The 24,639-nt window shown below is 35.6% G+C and overlaps 1 protein-coding gene across 3 annotated transcripts in view; it reads right to left on the reverse strand.

The window, feature by feature from the left end:
- LOC114655580 (protein phosphatase Slingshot homolog 2-like) overlaps nt 1–24,639 on the reverse strand; it is a 120,952-nt gene that overhangs the window by 10,736 nt on the left and 85,577 nt on the right. For all 3 annotated transcript variants that reach the window (XM_028806676.2, XM_028806673.2, XM_051930843.1), the window contains 9 exons: nt 19,903–20,006; nt 15,130–15,194; nt 13,037–13,158; nt 12,792–12,860; nt 12,531–12,596; nt 10,634–10,828; nt 8,968–9,061; nt 2,566–2,694; nt 381–427 (listed from right to left, as the gene is read on the reverse strand). In XM_028806676.2, the coding sequence (XP_028662509.1) occupies nt 381–427; nt 2,566–2,694; nt 8,968–9,061; nt 10,634–10,828; nt 12,531–12,596; nt 12,792–12,860; nt 13,037–13,158; nt 15,130–15,194; nt 19,903–20,006 (891 nt within the window). The remainder of the gene's footprint in view (nt 1–380; nt 428–2,565; nt 2,695–8,967; nt 9,062–10,633; nt 10,829–12,530; nt 12,597–12,791; nt 12,861–13,036; nt 13,159–15,129; nt 15,195–19,902; nt 20,007–24,639) is intronic.

The raw sequence follows: 24,639 nt of genomic DNA on the forward strand, positions 1-24,639 counted from the left end.
TAGGATACATTTCTAATTAATGGTTTTACAAAGTCAGATATGTTTGGAACAAATAAGTACACTTAATTAATCACTGTTTACCAACAATAAAAACAGCAAAACATTTCTATAATAGTCTAAGGATATGGGAGCTCATCAATTATCAATAGGACACACATGGATCAAAGACCAAAAAAAGAAAAGGGTTAAAAAAAAAAAATTAAAACAAGAAAACTGGAGGCGAGAGGAAGACTAGATAAATTCCTTCTAACTTAAATACTTACAGGATATAGCCAATTAGATTATAACAATAGAAAACATGCAGCTATCTCACCAACCAACAATTTAAAAATACCACTCCTCAAAACCTTAAGAGGTATTAAATTACTTTTAAGACATACCCTCTATTCTGCAAGTCTTCAAGATTGGAGGCATTCCACTCTGAGCCCTACAAAAAGATCAAAAATAATTTTAACATCATAGCTAACGTTCGTAGCTTGTTCAAGATGTAGCTTGTTCAAAATGTACCTAAGTTTTATCTTAGCTGCTCTGCCATTTTAGCAACATTTAACTTAAATTAGCAATTACTCAAATGTAAATTTCAGATATCAGACCTGTGGACATTGCTCAACATAAGAATTTACCTTGGCATCTACTGCGGAGCCATAAAGCTGTGCTCCTCTCAAAAAGGCCTAGTTCAACTACTGATTATTAGATCCAATAATAACATGCACATAAGGTGCACAGGGTTCATAATTATAACTACATGAAATTCTTAGAAAAGAGATCTGGATATCAGAACAAGATTTCACAGTGGTAAAAAAAAAGATTTTAAACTGATTAACACCACCTACTACATTATTTTATTCATTTTTCATACAATATGGGCTTCGGACTGTGTTAGTAGCATCAGGCACAAAGAAGTAACCAACCCTTGCTAGGATGCCAGTGCACCACATACTCCGGTACATACCCACACTCCCTTACACTGGGATAATTTGGGGTCACCATCTCACAAAATGTGGACAGAAAACTGGTATAGCCCTTAGAAAAAACCCATACAGTAATGGGGAAAATGTGTAATTTCCATAGTGTGGGTGGCCTAGAATTTGAATGTTGGAGGTGCAAAGTAGCAGTGCTAACCAGGTAACACCTCTACTAATCACTTACAGTAGCATAGAGACAATAATCAGGCAGCTATAAAAATGTTGACCTTAATGCATTCCCAATATGATGACATGTAGTTATCTGATGAAATAATGTGATGTTTAAAAAGCGCGCAGAAACAAATGACAAGTAAAGGAAAAGAACTGGGAAGAAAGGTGTGTTTATGCTGAAAAGAATTTGTGAAGGGTGTTAATTTGAATACACTGAAGTATCTTTAACAAAAACAGAAGGGGTGATCAATTTGCAGAACTGCAAGCATTTATCTTCATTTAATTGACAATTTTCTGGCATCAACAGAAATATCAACCCTTAAAAAAACAACAAAACAGAAACACTTGTGGTTTTGTACCAAACAAATGAACCAAAGCTAATTTTTCAAACAATGAACAAAGCTATAACAGACAGCATCAGTGTCTAACCAGTTCATTTGACAGGAAGTCCAACAGAAAAAGCAGCACAAGAACATACGCAAATGTTCAGGTGAAAGATGAACGAGGGAGGTGTGAGGGAAGATGGGGTGGGGGTGGGCGGTTAGTGTGAGGGCATCTGGAATGGACAGCCAGCTGCTGAGACGTTGGGCCTATGAATGAGTACAACTTAAGCATAGGATAAAGTTAAGTGGGGGTTGCATTGACATGTGCCTCTAAGCACATTAGCACATTAGCACTTAAGCTTTTCCTTTGACCAAAGCTACTATAAACTGATGAAGAACTTGAACATTTTTTCAATTTCAGTTTGAGATGTTTTACAAACTTTTAAGTTACCAACTTCAACCGTTACTTTGAAAATAATTTTAGACAATCCACACCAATAAATTTACCCAATGGATATCTTAAGTGTTGTACATTTCAGGTGCACATCTGTATGTGTCATATGTTACTGCTATGATGCATCTTTGTATTCTTTTCAGACTAGAACAGGCTTTTTAACAAAACAAAACAAAAAAAAAAAAAAAAAAAAAAAAAAAAGTACTGCTGATTAATTGTGCACACTGCTGCGTATCTAATCCATCATGTTGCTTGTTATCAAATCTGCTTTGAGTAGCAGAGCACTAGCAGGTATTCACCTCTCTCAAACCAATAAAGCATAGGCTTTTTTCACCCGTCATTTGTTCTATGCTTGCTGCTGTTGCCAAGCAAAAAAGCACAAAAGATTTCTTCCTATCTATGTGAGACATCACTTTTAAGACATACACACAAAAAAAATTTCATGTCTCCTTTTGCAAGTACAGATTTGCATAGTTAAATGTCTTCACAAGTTTTCCATTAATTTTTAGCACAGCAGTAAAATGTTTTTAATAAAATCCATACCAGAAGGAGAATTACATCCAAAATACCAGATCAACCAGCATATTACTCAACTCAGGTATATACATTATTTAAAAAAAAAAAAAAACTGGTCAAAGAGAATTTAACTCACCAGGAAGACATGGTCAAATATCTCAGTAGGGCTATCCATTTGTCCAAGAATGACAATCATTTCATTGTCAATAAATTCCTTGAATTCCCGTAGGTTGCAGACCATCTGCATCTCAAGCTCAGTGCGGATCTGTAAAGTAGGCAAAAGGAGGCAGATAAGTTGAAATAACAAACTGAAGGAATTTGTGTGGGGAGCATTGATGTTTGAAAATGTTCTTGAAACCAGAACGTTTGGTCATCAAACTGCAGAAAGGCCAACTGCTGCACCTTATTATTAACCTACTGACCACTAGGTGGAGTCAAAGCTTCCCTAATCTAAATTTTACACTATCTAATATACAGTGGAACCTCGGGTCATGACCGTAATTCATTCTAAAACTCTGGTCGTAACCCGATTTGGTTATGACCTGAAGTAATTTCCCCAATAGAATTGTATGTAAATACAATTAATCCGTTCCAGACTGTACGAACTGTATGTAAATATATTTTTTAAAAGATTTTTAAGCACAAATATAGTTAATTATACCATAGAATGCACAGCATAATAGTAAACGAAATGTAAAAACATTGAATAACACTGAGAAAACCTTGAACAACAGAGAAAACTAACACTGCAATAGTTCGCGCTATAGCACTACGAACCGCTCGCTTTTTTTTTTTTTTTTAAATGAGTTTTAAGCACAGGGAAAACATGAACATTTGAAAACTCCAGAGTTTAATAAACCACCAAGAAAAGTAACATTGCAACAAATCACGCTACGAACCACTCACTGTAAACAGAAGTGGAGTGGAGGTTAAAATCCAATAGAAAAAAAGTCTTCATTAAATACAATGAGGTTAAAACAATGCTCGAATCAGTCTCTTTAAAAACAAGCCCGGTGCATTCTTTAACTGCCTTCTTGGCCTTATGCGGCCAGCTCTCTTGCTCTCTGGAATGCACAGGGAGAGACTGAACATGTGTGGAAATCATCGGCACGCACAAACCGAAAGGGCAACTGGCTTGTTCGTATACCGAGTGTGTGGTCGTGAACAGATGCAAAAGTTTGGTGAACTTTTTGGTCGTAACCTGATTTGTACGTGTTCAGAGACGTTTGTGAACCAAGGTTCCACTATATATAGTGGAATACATATACACTATATATAGACCCTGGATCTGTGTGTGCTCAAATCCTTTAGATAACAATGTTTTGCTGCCTGTTGTCTTATTTGATGTTGGTTGTAAGTAGGGCATGTCTTGCCAGAATCTCATGTTCTACGTCATCATGAGACGGTCCTGGGTCAATCTCTTGGCACAAAGTCTCATGTTTAAGGTCCCTGCGAGACGCTCCATGGCCATTCTCTTTCATCTTGCGGGTCTTTTAAGTGTCTTCTGTGAAGATCACGTCTCGTCTCCGGTCTTTCTCTCCCAGGATTTTTTTTTAATAATATATATATTATAATAATAATAATAATAATAATAATAATTCATTACATTTATATAGCGCTTTTCTCAGTAGTCAAAGCGCTATCCACACAGGGAGGAACCGGGAAGCGAACCCACAATCTTCCACAGTCTCCTTACTGCAAAGCAGCAGCACTACCACTGCGCCACCTGTGAGGATATTATATACACACACACACACACATACATATACATATATATATACATATACATATATATACACACACATATATATACATATACATATATATACACACACATATATATACATATACATATATATATACACACACATATATATACATATACATATATATATACACACACATATATATACATATACATATATATATACACACACATATATATACATATACATATATATATATACACACACATATATATACATATACATATATATATACACACACACATATATATATATACATATATATACACACACACATATATATATATACATATATATACACACACATATATATACATATATACATATATATACACACACATATATATACATATACTGTATATACACACACACATATATATACATATACTGTATATACACACACACATATATATATATATATATATATATATATATATACATATACATATACATATACAGTGGTGTGAAAAACTATTTGCCCCCTTCCTGATTTCTTATTCTTTTGCATGTTTGTCACACAAAATGTTTCTGATCATCAAACACATTTAACTATTAGTCAAATATAACACAAGTAAACACAAAATGCAGTTTGTAAATGGTGGTTTTTATTATTTAGGGAGAAAAAAAAATCCAAACCTACATGGCCCTGTGTGAAAAAGTAATTGCCCCCTGAACCTAATAACTGGTTGGGCCACCCTTAGCAGCAATAACTGCAATCAAGCGTTTGCGATAACTTGCAATGAGGCTTTTACAGCGCTCTGGAGGAATTTTGGCCCACTCATCTTTGCAAAATTGTTGTAATTCAGCTTTATTTGAGGGTTTTCTAGCATGAACCGCCTTTTTAAGGTCATGCCATAGCATCTCAATTGGATTCAGGTCAGGACTTTGACTAGGCCACTCCAAAGTCTTCATTTTGTTTTTCTTCAGCCATTCAGAGGTGGATTTGCTGGTGTGTTTTGGGTCATTGTCCTGTTGCAGCACCCAAGATCGCTTCAGCTTGAGTTGACGAACAGATGGCCGGACATTCTCCTTCAGGATTTTTTGGTAGACAGTAGAATTCATGGTTCCATCTATCACAGCAAGCCTTCCAGGTCCTGAAGCAGCAAAACAACCCCAGACCATCACACTACCACCACCATATTTTACTGTTGGTATGATGTTCTTTTTCTGAAATGCTGTGTTCCTTTTACGCCAGATGTAACGGGACATTTGCCTTCCAAAAAGTTCAACTTTTGTCTCATCAGTCCACAAGGTATTTTCCCAAAAGTCTTGGCAATCATTGAGATGTTTCTTAGCAAAATTGAGACGAGCCCTAATGTTCTTTTTGCTTAACAGTGGTTTGCGTCTTGGAAATCTGCCATGCAGGCCGTTTTTGCCCAGTCTCTTTCTTATGGTGGAGTCGTGAACACTGACCTTAATTGAGGCAAGTGAGGCCTGCAGTTCTTTAGACGTTGTCCTGGGGTCTTTTGTGACCTCTCGGATGAGTCGTCTCTGTGCTCTTGGGGTAATTTTGGTCGGCCGGCCACTCCTGGGAAGGTTCACCACTGTTCCATGTTTTTGCCATTTGTGGATAATGGCTCTCACTGTGGTTCGCTGGAGTCCCAAAGCTTTAGAAATGGCTTTATAACCTTTACCAGACTAATAGATCTCAATTACTTCTGTTCTCATTTGTTCCTGAATTTCTTTGGATCTTGGCATGATGTCTAGCTTTTGAGGTGCTTTTGGTCTACTTCTCTGTGTCAGGCACCTCCTATTTAAGTGATTTCTTGATTGAAACAGGTGTGGCAGTAATCAGGCCTGGGGGTGGCTACGGAAATTGAACTCAGGTGTGATACACCACAGTTAGGTTATTTTTTAACACGGGGGCAATTACTTTTTCACACAGGGCCATGTAGGTTTGGATTTTTTTTCTCCCTAAATAATAAAAACCATCATTTAAAAACTGCATTTTGTGTTTACTTGTGTTATATTTGACTAATGGTTAAATGTGTTTGATGATCAGAAACATTTTGTGTGACAAACATGCAAAAGAATAAGAAATCAGGAAGGGGGCAAATAGTTTTTCACACCACTGTACCTATATATATATATATATATATATATACATATACATACACATATATACATACACACACACACATCCTCTTTAATAAAATCCCTGTGTGCGTCCGTGTCTTCTGGTGAAGTGCGCATGCTCGGGGCATGGAGCGATGCTTCAAAGGCCGCCTGACATGTCACACAAGACAGAGAGGGCGGGACCTATAAAATATTGCGCGGCAGATCCAATCGAATTTCAGTAAATGAGGTAAGACCTAAAACAGAAAACACGAAAAATCTAAATCGGGTACTGAGACGCGGAGACCAGCTTCCCCATTGTTGTGCAAGTGTTCACTCAGATTTGCGAATTAAGAAGCTTGACCTGGTAAAGTGTAATGTAAAAGTAGATTTACTTTCACGCACATTAAATCAGTTGCTAGGGAGAATCTGCTGATTGCCCACTGTTGTCACAGAAAATTAAATGCATATTACAGACAGCAAAGCCAGTATTACTGTCAGAGAAAATTACAGGCATTTTACAGAAAAAATTTAATGAGGTAAAAGGTCCCTTGCCATTTAATATAGACTGCTCCTACTAATGTTTATGGACTACTGTTCTAGCGCTCGTTATTGTAACGGGCTTAATGACTAGTCTATATATAAAAAAAATATATATATATGAAAAACCCAACATCTGTCTGTCTGCTTTTCACGAGAGAACTACTTAACGGATTTAGATTGGGTTTTTTTCTATAATTTGCTTGAACGTTCCGGTTCATTTTGAAACTTCTCTCATTGCGCTATGTCATAGTTCGCTTGCATGTTCCTTACCTCTAGCTAGTGAACGAGAGAACTACTTAACAGATTTAGATTGGGTCTTTTTATGTAATTTGCTTGAATATTCAGATTGATTTTGCAAGTTCTCTCATCGAGTTAAGAATCGGTTTGCTTGCAGGAACGATAAATTCACGCTAATTCAAGGCAGAGGCTGCGGGTCGAGGGGAGGGGGAAGCATGACGTCAGGAGTGGGGAGCCAGGCAGGGCCCTCCTCACTGTCCTTTTTCACTACTATGTGAGCTCTGGGCAGAGCCATGGGGCACAGCTAGTAGACTAAGGCCCTTTTCTGCAACTTTGTTACTGTACTTTTCTGAATGCCAAATAACAAAAGAAAACAATTTGCTAATTAAAACAATGTGATTAATTAGAGGTAAAATGACTCGCTGGGTGTGAAAATGTTTGGAAAAAAATGTGCAGCCACATTTGCCCTCCACGACTGAGACTGACAACCACTGACTTGGAGTTTTCACTTACTCACAAGTACTCATTCTTAAATCTCTTACTGTGTAATACTGTGGTATCAGTGGTTGAACAATAGCTTCACCTTAACCAAAGTTTAAAAAAATGCTAATAAACATTCCAAAAAAAAAAATTAAATTACATCTGCGTCAATTTTAACAAGAGACATATGTGCTATAAGAAGACAAGGCTGAGCTGATATTTTTGCCAATTAAAAAAAAAAAAAAAAAAAAGAGATTAAGTATTGTAGAACTTTTATTATATACATACACACATTCATACATAACACACATAAACACTATTAGATATTACATACACAAATTCATAATAATGTTGAGGTAAAGTGATGTTGCCACTAAACAGACCAAAACGCTACAAGCTATACGGGTTATCCATTTAAGTTTAGAAAATATGACACTCTGCTGTAAGAACTAGACTGGGGGTTGCACACTTGTGTGAAATTTAAGGTAAGGCAACAAGCTGTAGCCATTGGAATCTCAGTCTTGGCTATATTAAAATATCTATATTATGCACAAGTTTATAATTGTTTCACTTTAGGTCATTGTTCTAGTCATTATTTGATGGTTACACTGGATGTTCAATGGGATTAATTTCAGAAGCAGACAGGGTTTTTAACCATTTGTTATCATCCAAATCTACCTGAAAGAGGGTCCGACAAGTGACTATAAATGATGATCTGAAGGAAGGCATGATTGAAAGGATGCCACCAGTCCTAGACTAAGAGGATCTTTCAATAATACAAAAACATGTCCAAAACATACATGAACATCCATTACAAAAATGAAATCACAGAGGATGTTACACATGCAGGAAAAATTGTCGACGAGAGAATACTGAGTACATTTTACACAGGTGGCTACATGCCATTACTTTTATGCAAATGTAAAACTGCTTATGTAACTTGTTTCATATTTTTTAGCATCCTTATTGCCATAGACTATATTATTTTATTTTATGCTCATTGATTTTCATGTGGTTTAGTGTTATTTTCTCAAAATATTACATTTTTTCCACTTACAATTACATAATAACAAAAGTTCATAAAAAAAAAAACTATACTCTCTTGTGTCCTTTGCTACCAATTAATGCTCTCGTATATGCAAATGTGACCAAGAGAAAGCAACAGGATTACCAGGAGAGAACCATCTATATCTGCTATAAGCTGATGATAACAATACTCTTCCTACAATAGCATACATAGCATTACACATTTCATTTTTTAGTCATACTGGCATACCTTCAATTTCTACTCAAAAATATAAGATTAAGTGTTTCCAAAGGCCACATTGTTGTAATGAAATCTGAATCACATTCTCTGTCTGGATAATTTAAAACTGTATGAAGGTTTCCAAGTATGATGTGGGAATCTAATTTCCTCTAAAATAATACAAAATACAGAGTAGACACAAGCTTCTGACCTCTTTTGAAGTGATGTTTTCCAAATCTTTCTGCATCATGATTTCTCTCAGCTTAGTTTTAATAAGTCTCTCTGTACGCTCCCTCTCTGTTGGACTTTTGAGCATAAGGGGAAAAAGTAGAAACTGAAGTTAGACCCAAACATGAAGCAGTAGGAAATACTGTATTTATATTATGATTCAAATATAATCATGTCCATTTTCTTTATTACCTGCAAACATTTGTCTTAAAAAAAAACATCACATGCTATTGCTACCTCAACTGTTTACCCCCTGCACTGGCAAAAATACAAATTTCTACTTAACAAAAACCTCTCTAGACCCTCAAATGTATGACACCTTTCTGGGTGTTTCAAATAGATCACCTTAGCTTTTTGCCTCCTTTAGAGCATGTCATGTACCTCCTGAAGACAGACTGTTTTAATCGATTATATTTAAATACTACTTCCGGCATTGATGCTACATTGTGGACAAGACCAAGGCAAATCAATGTAATAACCTAGTCTCAGCAGCTGGCCTAGAACATAAAATGGATTAACTGATGAATTTTCACAGAAAATACAAGATGGTGCACCTGCTTTTAAAAATGATTCACTGTCTTCACAAGTTTAGTAGCTTAAATGGAATGTGTTAATGTGGTTTCCACAAGTTACATGAGTGAACCTTTGGAAAAAGATTAACTGAACTCCACGATCTGAAAATGCCAGACTGTTTATAGCACTTTCAGCAAGCAAGAGAAAGACAGTAACAGTTACTGTGAAATGGTAATGTTGTGGGAGAAGCTATGTTTATGCAGTATTCTGGCCATTAATTAACTCTTTTATCACTTCAACAAGTTATGACACAGTATTAGCAAAACTGGAAATCGCTAACAGCATGTAGAATGAACAGTGCTAGTTGTTTTAATCTACTGTAGGCCAATCTGCATTTTGGAAGCATGCCAAGAAAAATATGGCCAATGAAACACCAGAGAGAAAAGTTACAAAAGCCAAATGAACCCTAATGAACAAATGAACTCACTAACCATTATCTACTTTGTGTTTCCACATAAGGAACAGTAAGGAATCACAAATTCAGACAATGTGAAACCTAAAATGACACATTCTATGTATGCATTTTACATATGTGGGCAGCAAATGCTATATATGCTTTTCTCTCTGAACTTCGTATTCCTTGCTTGTCCTCTATGGCTGGAGGCTCAAAATGTCTCTTGCTTTTCCTAGAAAGGTATTACAAGAGGCAGACCTAATAAGGAAAGTGGGATCCAGTGTCTGTTGCCTTATCTCACTGTGTAAAAATAGTTCCCTCACTCAACACTCGCTGGTTGCAATCATCTCCCCCTACCTTTCAATCAAAGTCATGGCTCAACTAAGCCTGATCTTTATATTGGCCTACAAGATTCATATTAAAAAAAACAAAAAAAACAAAAAAAAAAAGTACATACTATCCACCTAAAATTCACACCAACCTTATCTTGGTCAATGTCATGTAGTGCTAGAACCAAAGCCTTGAATATGGAGAATCCACAGTGGTGCATCATTAATATACATCAATAAATGAAAAGAAGAGCGAGACTTGTACCTGTTCAGCATATACTACATAACTAACTAAAGAAAAGAAAAAAAATTCAGAATACAATCAATTAGTAGAAACAATGCAGAATACTTACACATCAGTGAATAAAACAGGGGAGTCAGCCCGGTGAGATTGCACATCCTGCATGGCATTCCACTCATTGATGCACACTTGGTCTGAGCTGATATGGCTCTCATAGTAGCTGGTCCACGTAAGGAACAGGCTGCCAGGATAGTAATTGTGGCAACGGGCCACTTCACATGCCTTATGCAAACTCTGGAGAGCTGACCTGTATAGAAAAAAATATACCTTATTAGAAGTGAAGATGATGGGAAGCAAAGATGAGGAGAATCCAAGGAGAAAAAAATAAAAAAAACCACTAAAAACACCACAAGAAAAAAAAAATATATACATTTCATTTTTGCTTAATTTAAAAAACAAAAAACAAAAAAAAAAAAACTAAAAAGCATATTTTATATTGTACAATAACTATTATAATTTAATGAGGGTGGCACGGTGGCGCAGTGGGTAGCGCTGCTGCCTCGCAGTTAGGAGACCCGGGTTCGCTTCCCGGGTCCACCCTGCGTGGAGTTTGCATGTTCTCCCCATGTCTGTGTGGGTTTCCTCCAGGTACTCCGGTTTCCTCCCATAGTCCAAAGACATGCAGGTTAGGTGCGTTGGTGATTCTAAATTGTCCCTAGTGTGTGCTTGGTGTGTGGATGTGTGCGCCCTGCGGTGGGCTGGTGCCCTGCCTGGGGTAAGTTCCCTGCCTTGTGCCCACTGTTAGCTGGGATTGGCTCCAGCAGACCCCCCGTGACCCTGTAGTTAGGACATAGCATGTTGGATAATGGATGGATGGATAATTTAATGAAGACTATTTAGTAATGGTATGTGCTATGTGTATATTTTTTAAAAAGCATTTATAAGCCAAAATTTAACTGTGGCATCTAAAGTTTACATAAGCAGCTGATTTTATTCAGATTGGTGATACTACAAGTCTGAACTAACTTACAAAAGAAAAAAAGACACCACCAAAAATAGTAAAGTGAGATTCAGTTGAAAAGTAAGAAACACACTGCTGATCATACATGAAAATTAAAACAGTCCTGGCAAACACTTTATGAACTCAAAAATGAAATTCTAACTCTAGCACCAGTCTGACCTGTATTCCTAATATAGTAGAACAAATATGCCACTATCTATACTTTATTTTAAAAACTAGAAGGGGGGGCATCTCTCTGAGCTGAGTTGCATATTGGGCCCCCCAATAAACTGCACTGACTGAGGGATCTCCACATTATAAATTCACCACAAAACAATAATGTCAGTGCTGCAAAGCAAACCAAAAAAACTAAACACTAATAAGGAGATATTACTTCCTAATTTTCACATCTAAAATCTTAAAACATCTTCTATCTTCCTGAAGGTTTTCCATAGTTTTTTTAAAATTGTTTTTAGGTTCAGTATTTTTTATTATGGAAATAAACAGAAAGCATCATTGAAAGTAAATAAATGAATTATCATTCCTTTTACATATAAAAAATATTTATTTTATTCCCTATTTTACATTTTAAAATGTTTCTTAACACTCATTTGCAAGTAGCAAATATCAGTTTCCAAAATAATGTGTATTCTCAAGGAAATACTAACTTGGCCAGAACCATGGCTCATTTTTCAAATGTAAGATATTAAAAGAAAAAAAAAAAAACTACTTTACAATCAAAAAGAATGGAAAATAAATTATACATAACTAAATTCTAGATAATGAATAAAACAACTTCAAAATGCCAGACTTTAATATGGAGATCAAACAGCATCGATAAATCGAAGCACTTCACTCTCATGCTGTTGTTACTTGTGACTACAAGAAAAGGAAAATTGAAACTGTCTGATCCTTGCAATTCTGCAGCCTAATGTATAGTTCCAGTTCCTTGTACTTTTTCCATAGAAACTTGCATAAAACATTGACTATTTTATATACAATTTCTTACCACATGGCCTGGACGGAAACCGGCTTGAAAATGTGGACTCTGTTGACTGTGGACACACTAAAACCGCTAGAAACAAAAACAGATTCTAGTTAACTTGTAAATATTTACTGGATTGCTTAACATTTTAAAACTTTCTTTTAGATTCTGTGAATTTTCAGCTTCAAAGCTTGTCAATCTTCCATAATATCCATCTTGTCCTTGCAAACCTTTTCTTCTAAAGTCGCACAACACTCCACTCCAGATTAATTGTTTTGAACTTACCCATCACCATCCAGGTGGATAAGGGTGTCACTCCAAAGAGGTAGGACAAGACCCATAGTGCAACAGCTACTGCAAAGGAAAAAATATAAAATGTTACGTTTTGTTATGGACATCCTAGTACTTGATATTACTGCCCTCTTGCAGTATGAAGGGCATCTCCAGAAAATACCATACTAAGAAAGGGGACAAATTAGCACCATATTGAACCTCTCATACATTCAATTAATCATCAAGTACATAAATACCTTTCTTTGTTCTTAAAGTCCATCCCCAGTACTATGCTCTCTTCAGTGTCCTGACGTCCATTGGTAGAAACCACCACCATGTAGCGTGTGCAGCTCTGATAGGCACTTTCCAACCTCACAGCCTGTAGTACAGAACAAATTCTAGACTGAGAATAGATAAGGCAGAGCTGGGCAAACTTTCTGTAGTACCACACATGCAATCTAAACATCTAATTCACTACAAATCGAGTCAGATAGAAAAACAAACAGGGAACTGCTAACTATAATTTAGTATGGGTAGTTTTGAATAAAACCTAACACAGATAAAAGAAAACTGAAAACATTCTGATGAGCCACAACAAAAGCATATAAAAAATAAAGAAAAAATACAACAGTAATTAATACTATAAGGCAGTTTATAAACTTCTCCATATAAAGCAGGCTAGGCACATGCATCTGTTTATGATCATACAAACCTGAATGCGTACCCTGCCCTATCATTATTTATTCTATTTGGGTAAAATAAATACATAAATTAAAGCAAAATCATACCACAGCCCGTATTCCAAAAAAGTTGTGATGCTATGTACAATGTAAATAAAAACAGAGTATGATGACTTGCAAATCATTTAAACACACATTTAATTGAAAATAGAACAAAGACAACATATCAAATGTTGAAAGTGACATATTTTATTGTTTTATGAAAAATATATCATTTGAATTTGATGCCAGCAAAAGTTTTTTTTTTTAAAAGTTGGGACAGGACAACAAAGGACAGAAACCTTTTTTTTTGGCATTACACAAAACACCTGGTGGAACATCTCACAACTAATTAGGTTAACTAGCAACAGGACAGTAACATTATTGGGTATAAAAAGAATATCCCATAGAGGCAAAGTCTCTCATAAATGACGATGGGGAGGAGTTCACCACTCTGTGAAAGACTACGGGGGCAAATAGTGCAACAATATACCAATAATGTTTTTAATGTTAAATTGCAAAGACTTTGAGGATTTCATAATATACAGTACAAAAATATCATTAAAAGATTCATAGAATCCAGAGAAATGTCTGTATGCAAGGGAAAAGGCCGAAAACTAATATTGGATGGCTTTGATCTTTGGGCCATCAGGCGGCACTGCATTAAAAATAGACACGATTCTGTAGTGGAAATTGCCACATGGGCTCAGGACAACCATAGTCTGTGAATATTTTGCTGCTGCATCGACACATGCATGTTAAAACTCTACTATGCAAAAATGACTCAGAAATGCATGCATTACAATAGCATGACTCCAGAGTAATAGAGTTAAAGTGCTAAACTGGCCAGCCTGCAGTCCAAACCCATTCAGAACATTTGATGCATTTTGAAACTGAAAAAATATGAAAAAAGAGAACGCAAAACTGTTGAGCAACTTAAATCCCGTATCAGGCAAGAATAGGACAACATTTCACATTCAAAACTAAAGCAATTGTTCTCCTTAGTTCCCAAATGTTTACAGAACTGTTAAAGGAAGAGGTGATGCAACACAGTGGTAAACACACCCCTGTCCCAACTGTTATGAAACATGTTTCTGACATCAAATTTAAAATAAGCCTATATTTTTCAAAATACAATAAAATTTCTCAGTTTCAGGAATCATGTTGGTACTATTTTCTATTACATATAGGGTGTATGTAATAAAGAAATCAATGCATTCTGCATGGCAAATTTTTTTGGAAACGGGGTGGTATCACAAGAGACAATCTGTGATCTTATTAGATTAAATAAGAATTTATTTAGGGGTATGTGAAAAATAATACTAATGAAAAGCATCATCATATTAATCTAGTTTACTGGAGAAAAAAAAAAATCTAGGCAACTGATCTAGTACTAATACATTTTTACTCCTTCATTAGCCAATGCCATTATGATGTCCCAATTGTTGTTCACACCTACTTAGAATCGCCTCTTGCATGGTTGAAAAAGCTGTAGACAGAAAATGAGTACTAATCACACAGCCAGAAATGCAAAACAACACAAGTAGCTATTGAGGAAATGGAAGAGAGTCTACTCACATTCAAGCACACATGAAACAACTATGTCAAAGCAAACCATAGAAGGAACTCACCAATCTAATGTTGTCTTCAGGTCGTAGCAGCAAAAACATGGCCTGCAAGTGTTGCTGAAGGTCTCCTGAAAAAAGCACAAAGTGGAAAAAAAAATTTTCTTCACAACAAAAATTATGTTAAGCTTTTCTTTCATTCAACACTTATTGATAAACAAAAAATATATATGTTCACACCAATGTACAGATTAACTCCTAATATTAGCAAACACTGTCTTAACAGTCTAGCTTTCCTTTAGACTGAAAAGACAAAAGAAGGAGATGAAATGAATTGTATACTTTTTATTGTTAATAGCTAAAGCAAAATGCCCCACACTATTGACATACCTAATTTAAATAATATTGTTCATGCCCAATTACCGTATATACTTGCGGATAAGTTCTCCCGCGGTTAAGTTGGGACTTGATTTTACAGTATACTTTCTGGTATTTTATAATGTCGCTTGTATAAGTCGAATGCGGAAAACACACGCTATTGGTACAAGGGATGATATGCTAACACCCACCTGAGAGAGTAGCCACAGAGCATACTGCCTTTTTATTCTATGTGGGTGCGGCAATGTGCTGTATCGGTGCGTGCTCCTAACCTTTCTCTCTCTCCCTCTCTCTCTATTGTGCCTATGTGATCACATGTTTGCACTGATATGTGTTTTTTGTATCTCACACCCTCATACACCTTTTTCGTAAGAGCATCCTTTATCTACGATGGAGCGTTCGATAAGAAGAAAACATGAAGCTGGTTTTAAATTAAACGGCATTGAAGTAATGAAAGAAATTGGTAACTGCGCTGCTGCAACAAAATTCGATGCGTCTGAGAAACTGTCGCATTTTTGAACAGGCGTATAAGTCAGGGCTTGATTTTATGATCGATTTTTCAGGTTTCAAGACCCGACTTATGCGAGAGTATATACGGTAACAAAAACTCTTTATTGGCTGAAGATTTTTAAAAGTAACACCTTTAGTTTACCTGCTTAAAGCAATGCATATACTGATCATACGGCCCATAGCATAAGAGGAAATTTAACAGAGTTTGCCTTTCTAATCAGTGTCACTTGTTATTTATATATTTAAAAAAAAAAAAAAAAAAAAAAGCTGATAAAGGTCAGAGGTTTTCAGAGTTCATTTATTACACACAGGCATTCTCACACTACAGAATCTCCATCAAGTGACGTTTAAGCTATAAATGTATCTGCTACTGGATTGTGCTAAAATTTTGTCAAAGAATGTCCCTGGAGCAACAGCAGTCTGTATTAGGTGCAGGAGCCACCCTCTATCCGTGTGCAACAAAAAAAAGGAAAGATACAAAATAAAAATCAAGGAAACAGGTTTGACTGCATTGGAGTGCTGCTGCAGGGGACAGGTCCTCTGAGGAGAAGTACGTACGTGCTCATTTACCAAAAAATAAATACGTAAATAAATCCCTTACACTAACAGAAAATAGAAGTACTGTGCAAATCTTGTCTGACGTAGATGGTTTTAAACACATTTCTTTTTTGCAATTACAAATTTATACAGTATCTTTCACGGAGTATACTAAAAGGTGGAGGAATAAAATATTGGCAGAAAAATAATGACAAAAATATTAAAACAGAATAAAAAATACAACACAAAATTAGGAAAAGATTCTCAAAAAAATCACAGTAGACAAAATAAGGAACTGAAACAATCAAGAATAGACTAGTTTTCAAATTTATAGCCCCAAAACAGGCCACAACAACCAGCATAAACTGAAGAAAAACAGTAAATCAAGGCTGAACATATACACTTATATATATATATATATATATATATAAAATGTTTTAAGCACGTACTGCATACTGCAAACCAAATTTGAACATGAAAAACTGCCATTTTTGACATTTTATTCCTTATTTTAACGAGGTGAATGGTCATATTTAAACCAGAATTCAGCTAATTCAGGTAGCATTGTTTTCTCTGAATGGGCTAACAGGTGCTCCTACTTCAAAGGGCTTACCCATCTGTCAGACACTGGTTCATGAGAAGTTACATATCAAAGATTGTGAAACACTCATACCCATTACCACATACATGAGAATTGTGTGTTGGAGACAGATTTGAAAGCTACATTTTGGAGGATTTTGAAGTTGCACAGTGGTTTGTTTACATTCTCTCCTTTTCCATTCTTAACCAGGAAGTAGTCAACTCTCCAAAAAGACCCTTGACATTTCCTCAGGCTCTGCCTTGTCCCTCACCTCTTCTGTCCTTAAAAACCCTCCAAAGCAGGAAGCCATGAATTTCAAATATCTTATAATGCAGTTCTGCTTTTCACATATCAAACTCATTGCAACATCATTCTGAATAAGCTCCTTTATGTGTTACGAAACCAGGAAAACACTTTGATATCTTGAATGAGTTTTAAAATATCTCAAAATAACTTCCTATGCATTTCAAAATATCTCAAAATGATTTCCTGTAAGATTTCCCATGTTTTCAAAAAGGCTTCTGTCATTTTAAACAATCCTGAAACACACTTCAGGTATATGAATTTCTGTTGAGTTATATCAAAACTCAGTTATTTTAAGAAGTAACAAAATAAATGTGAAAATATATTTCAGACACCAGAAATTGACCATGATATAATTTTAAGATACCTGGAAACTTTTGAAGTATCTGGAAATGTAATTCAGATATTTAAAAATGCATTTACAAGGTAACTTAGAGATATGCTTATATGTTAATGCGGTTTGCCATAATCAAACATTACAGAAGAGAAATACAGAAAGAGATCAGAATCCCACGTTCCCTGGAGGAAGGCTATAGTTCTATAATTATGAAAATCTCTTCCCAATATGGAGACAACCTTATTTATATTTCAAACAACAGAATTATCTATTGTTTAAACATTCTCAAAAATCAAAAGGTACACAGTAAAAGATTCAATCAATTTCTTTTCTAGCTCAGAAATTCCCCAAACCTTTGTGTCTCATCACTCAACTGAAGATGAAACCATGCCTCAGATTCTACCTTCTCTAGCCTGCCTTTGGCCTTACAATATTAACACCATTTTTCCTGCCAGTGCATGGTCAAAAAGTAAATACATTTTTTTTTCCTCGTGACATTTTTCTTTTGTACCTAGTGGTCAACATGAGCGTTTAGAATGGTTTGAACATTAAAATCAAAAAGGTGATGCAAGTGCAGTATGGAACAAATCGTCCATATTGACTCCATTAAGTCCCATAGTCAGAATAACTTCTTCTACCTCATCCCATTGACTGACAAGCCTTCTCACTGGATCATTACCCTGGTGAAAATGCCCATTTCCATTGTCACCATGAAGAGGATTTACTGTACCTAATTAGCAAGCTATTCCAGCATTACTCGGTTTGCATTAATGAACTCAAATGCATAGAATTATAGAAATGATTATATCTACAAATACTGAGCTATACATTATGGTCATTAATATCTGAAAAAGCCCTTATAGTCTGTAACAGAAATGGTTAGGGGTTGTAGCATATAATCATACAAAAGCTAAATAGTATCTGGTTGTACATCTAACTAAGCATTCCTTAACCACTTCTCCAGAGAAACAATGATCTTCAGAATGTGTGGAGCAGTTGGGAGTTGGTGGCCCAAAATGACCTACACTAGCTGTTTCACCATCAAGTACTATTACATTTCTGGGTAGGGAAAAATACAGGGGTGATTAAAGTATTCTCAGAAGACAACAGCTGTCACTGTTCAGGTGAGGTCCCACTGTAAAATTAAACAATGGAAGCCTCTAACAAAAAGTCATACAATGGATGACAGGTGATCAAAATAGCTGCCCAGCCAAATGGTTATCACAGGTGCTGGCACCCCACTCAGTTGCAGAGTGAAATCTTCTGTTCTAGAATTTTGTAGTTCTAGAACCTTTCTAGGCAGAATCACAGTGATAAATCTTTTGACATACAAATCTGATTGTCATAATTCCCAGATAAGAAGCAACAATCATCAGTAATATGGCCCCTCAGCTTTCAACAAGCAATTAAAGACAGTAAGCAGTCAACAGCAAATGATAATGGAGTCCTCTTTTCACGAATCACAAGCCCTTGACGAAACGGTTTATTTAGCAAAAAGTGGAGAGTGCTACAACACAGAAGATAACAGAAAGTATTGATAAATGTACTGTGACAGAGTGTTATAAATATGCTCTTTTTATTGGTGTTGTGTCCTTCTGAGACGTCAAATTCTTTCTTCACCAGTAACATCCCACTGCAGACTACAAAATACGTCACACAATATTGTGAGCACCATGCCTCACAAAGGCCAACAATTCGTCTCCAATCAAACTCACTATGCTGTTTGAATAATTCAAATAACAAATAGTTAAGGAATTCTTGGTATGCTCTAGCATACGGTTATTATAATTCTACCCTATCCACTTATTACAATTTTATGGAGAAATCAAAAAGCGTCCCTTTAGCAGCAGCAGTAGTAAGTGTAATGGACATGCACACTCAACTTGCATACCTAACCATCCAAATCTTCAAAATCAAATTTCAAGCAAACTGAACAACTCTTTCAGGATGCAACTTTTTCCTTAAGGTATGATTTGTGTTGCAAAAGGTGAAAGGCAGGTGATAGAACATTTTATAGGTCTAAAGGAGAGAAACTGCAACTAACTTGTGTAGAAATAAAGACTGCAGCTTATTTTCTACTTCCATTTGGATACAGTACAATTGGAACCATTCATACTTAGCATGGGTTGTGAGAAAGCAGCTCCTGTTTAAACTGTGACCCCAATATACCTTGAAGCCCAGTTTGTCAACTTACCAGCGTGTTTGTTGCGTCGTTGGCTGATCCTTGGTGTTGTGGATCCATTGCCTCTGGGAAGAAATAGGGCAGCTCCTTTCACAGTAAGGAAGCTTTCACTGATGCTGCAAAGGATAAAACAAACTTAGGTCACAGATAAAATCCACTTTCAAACCTTAACTATACATCATATAGTTGTTAAAGAATAATCAATGATCAACTCATAAAAAACATTTTTTTTAATATCTTGCTTAAATTAAAACATAAAAATAACACAACAGCAACATGGATTTAAAGTAATACTAAACAGATAACGCATTTGATTGTATCGAAATGTGGCAATTTACAGATACAGAGGTATCCTATGAAATATCAAAACATTTTCTGACATTCTCCCCATTTTTAGAAACAACATATAAGTGGAATTAAAAAAAAAATCTAAAGTCAGTGGCACTCTCCCATAACCTCTTAACCTATTCCCCATGCAGGCCACTTCCTTACTATTCTCTGCTTACGTTACAGCCTAAAGAGCTATTCAGATAAGTCACTTCCTGTGGTGACACAATAAATGCTAGTAAGTAGATGCAAGCATTTCTCGCGTGGAAGCAAAACAGCAGTGCCTAAAAACCATTACAATTAGCAGGACCCTATGATATATAGGCATTAAGCTCTTTTATATTTGGTGTTAAGGATGAGAAGCTGAAGTAAAATACCTCCTGAGAGCTACCAAATAAGCCCACCATGCAAATTTACATTTTCTGGCAGTCAGAAAAAACAGGTATCACTACTTTCATAATTCAAGTTAAAAAAAAAAAAAAAAAACCAGCATGGGTTTGCATGGTTTGGTTTTGTTAAATGTACTCAACCATATTTTATTATTTATAATAGGTTATTAATAAAGATGTAGCATGATTAAATTTCTAGCTTCTTAAGGAAAAAACAATAGCTCTGCTACGGACTACAAAAAGCATCACATAGGACCTACTTACCACAATGTGGTCAGAATTGTGATGTGAAACTAGGGTGCGGCTGAATGTTCAGCTCAGTTACAAGGTACAAGCACACAAAGGAAATGCCTTCCAGCTAAACCTTAAACAGACTAGTCAGCCTACATACAGGAAACTGGAGAGGTAAGACCTTCCAGTTATATACATGCCTAGAAACGGTAAACTCAGATAAGCAGGAAATTAAGAGGAAATGTCTTCCAGTTAAACACTGCGATACACTGTTACTTCAGATGTAGGGTTAAAGAGAAGAAAAAATATCTCCCAGCTAATATCAGCCACACCTGGTAGTTTAGATACAGAGGAAGTAGCAGGGGTTATATCTTCAAGTCACATGGTCCGCCACACATGTGTAAAAATGAGATTTCAAGCACAGGACTGAGTCATAAGGAGTGATGCATAACCAATCAAATGATGGCCAAACATGTATAATAAAACAAGTAGTGGCAAAGCTGTTAGCAAAGGTGAACCCAAACGAAACAACTACATATCTACCAGTACAGCATGAGAAAGTTGAGCTGCGGTTTGCAACATGGCAAAGAAAGGGGAAACGGAGTATTGCTGAACAGGAAGCGCCTAGTACTTCTTTGTTCTTAAAAACCTGCTTCAAAATGCCAGCTACTGACTTAATCAAGTTTTGCAATATTTCATGAAATTTTATTTAGTTATGCTGAATACTCAATTGTTTCTTAAGAAAAGACAATTTCCCAGAAACATGCAGAAACTAGCAGAGAGAAAAGTTATAGTAAAGTCTTGTGCAAAAAAAAAAAAAAAAACCCCATCAGCGAACACTTGCAACTGCAACATAGTAGATGGTAGTAGGATAGCATGTTAATGCTGCTGCTTAACAACTCAAAAAACTATCATTGTCTAGGTGGAGGTTTGGGTGTTAGAATCTTAACACTGGAAAACTCTTTAGTTCATATGAACTCCAATATGTTTCTAGAAGTACACAGATGTACAGCAGCATATGGTATGTGTATGGCAACCATTACAATGTAGGAAAAATAGGTAATGTCTTCTCTGCACCCCTGTATTAGTTTACTTTGAAGACATTTCCACTTGCTTTTAAAAATATATGTTACAAAGCACTATACAAACCAGGTACATGCAAGAAATGCATTAACCTGGAAAATAAAACCCCAAAATAACATCAACTTCTAAAAATAGTGATCTGGATGAAGAAGGAAGCAAATCTGCTTGTGGGTACAAATATGTAAGTACCCAAAACCACATGGCCATCATCCAGTAAAGCTTACAGTATGGAGATTAGTACAGTAATTAATATCTGTAGAGTAGAGAATGGATTCCATCCTGCCAGAATACAGGGGGCAAAAGTAGCAAGCTCCTGGCACTTTGAACTACTCCATAAGTACTGCTAAGGTGACCCTATCTGCCCTTCTCCATATTAGTAAGTGCTGCTGGCCTGGTTGGACTATGAATGATAATTATAGAGCTAAGCACAGCCAATCACTATGTTTAGCTGTGTATGTGTTTGTGTGCAAAAAAGTAGCATACTACTTTTGTTACACACAGATATATAAAATCCATTATGCAAGTCTAGATCAAGAAATTAATGGTGTGGTTTAATAGGGCACAAAACAACTCTCAAACATATGTATCAATATACAATTATTAATGAATCATATTTTAGGAGACAAAGGGTTGCTAATCTTTTGTGACAAGAGCACAAATAAAGATATATCACCTACTATATTATAACTTATTTTAATTCTGTTCCAGTAGTTAATGTACTTGATTATAATGGTTTCCCTCAATTTAAAAAAAAAAGAAAAAGATTTCTTCTAATCTGATGTTGTATGTTACTGTATATACCTCATGACACACAACTATATCTACACTCTTAAACTTTTCTAAATCACTTTCTTCTTACATTTTAACCTTTGCTATAGGAAAAGTCGGCAAAACTGACAGCAAGCTGAGGCACAGACACTTCTGACCGAGCTAATATTACAAATCATGTGTAAGCTCAGCCAGAATGGCTAGTAACTGATCTGCCTTGGAAAGATTAAGGGGATTTTTCAGTGTCCAGGCAGACATGGCTATTCCTGTATAGAAAGACATTAGAAAGAAAATGTTCAAAAGCAATAGACTAATTACAGAGGTCTTGGCTCAAGTCAGCACGTTGAGCAAACGGAGTAGTCTATCACAGGACAGCAAAGAGACCTTGCCAATTCAGAAAACAAAACAAGCATTGCCGATTATTACAGCATATCAACTATAAGCATACGAAATGTGGTATCCATCCCAACCCCAATTTTGGTATGTGCCTTCAAGTTCAATATAATCAAGCAAATTAAAATACAAACACATTTACCACATCAACCTAACAATACACCAAGACTCTCTTCCTGAGTATCTGTGTAGCCATATTTTATTTCTAACTGAAGAGAAATTAATTAATAGGCACATTTTAGACACCCTTTGTCAACACAGATGCTATATGACTTCTGCATGCAGGCAAAGAGATTCAGCTTATTTAGCTAAAAGAAATGCAAAATGTTGGCCCCCGCAATTTAATAAAACTGGGAGTGTGCTCCCCTCGACTTTCTCGTATATGGAGATAGAGGAACAGGTCATCAGAACCACTTCCAGTTGCGCAATATTTCTCAAATATCATCTGTTTCTCATCATAACTAATTGACAATATCAAGACACAATAATCTCTCTTTTTATAATCAAACTTTATATTAAAATTATATTTTCGCACTTAGGGATGTCAAAAACATATGCATTACCTAGAATATGTGCAAAGTAAAAAGAGTTATAGTCACCTAAAAACATAGAAAAAAGTGTTATTATTATATAATATTTGTTGCAATAAATTGCTATAGCTAAAACTGCATTTGGCTATATTTAATTATGATAATGATGGGGAATAATGGTGGGGAAAAAAAAAAATCCTAAAATTAAATGTATTACCAGGAACACAACGGGGACGCAGCAGCTCATTGTTCCCATTATATCTTTATATTTACATGTGATGATGTATAATTTAAAATAAAATTAATATTAGTTACTGAAAGAATATGCGTCATATTGAATACAGTTTTTAATATTGTGTACACATTTATATTTCCACAATACAAAAAATTCGGATGGTTCTTTAAATAAAATACTACTTCCGGCTGAGTCATTTTTTAATCATTGTACAAAAAATCTCTGTACAAAATTTGAATCATCTATCTGTAATTATAACCATACCTTAACTGAATACTTTGGCGAATTTTCAAGTAAAGTATGACTTCCAGTTGCTGGAAGTGCCCCAAAATTTGATAGGATTCCTTATTTTTGATATAAAACAGGTGTACAAAAATCTTTTGAGTTATTGTGTTTACACACTGACAGATAATTTCAAAAATGGTATTTTTGGACCCAGGAAGGTCTAAAACATCAAGATTGATCAAAATCTCGAGGTTGAGTTTTTTCATGATTCCTATATTTTCTTTATACTATGTATACAAGAAAGTGAAAAAAAAAAAAAAAAAAAAAAAAAAAAGTAATTTCAGTTATTTCTCGCAAATGGAAATCTAAGGAGAATTTTTTTTCCTTTTCATAGCATACAGTAGCTGATCCAGAGTTATGGGAAAATCAGCTCAAGAAATCACATTCAATACTTTTAAAAAGAAGTTCTAAATTTGGTTAGGTGCTTTATTGTTGCACATCTCAAAACATTTTCTCATCAGTGGTCTTCAGGAAAGCAAAAAAAAAGTAGAACAAACACAGAAAATAC

This window comes from Erpetoichthys calabaricus, chromosome 8 (assembly GCF_900747795.2).
Source record: "Erpetoichthys calabaricus chromosome 8, fErpCal1.3, whole genome shotgun sequence".
Classification (NCBI taxonomy): domain Eukaryota; kingdom Metazoa; phylum Chordata; class Cladistia; order Polypteriformes; family Polypteridae; genus Erpetoichthys; species Erpetoichthys calabaricus.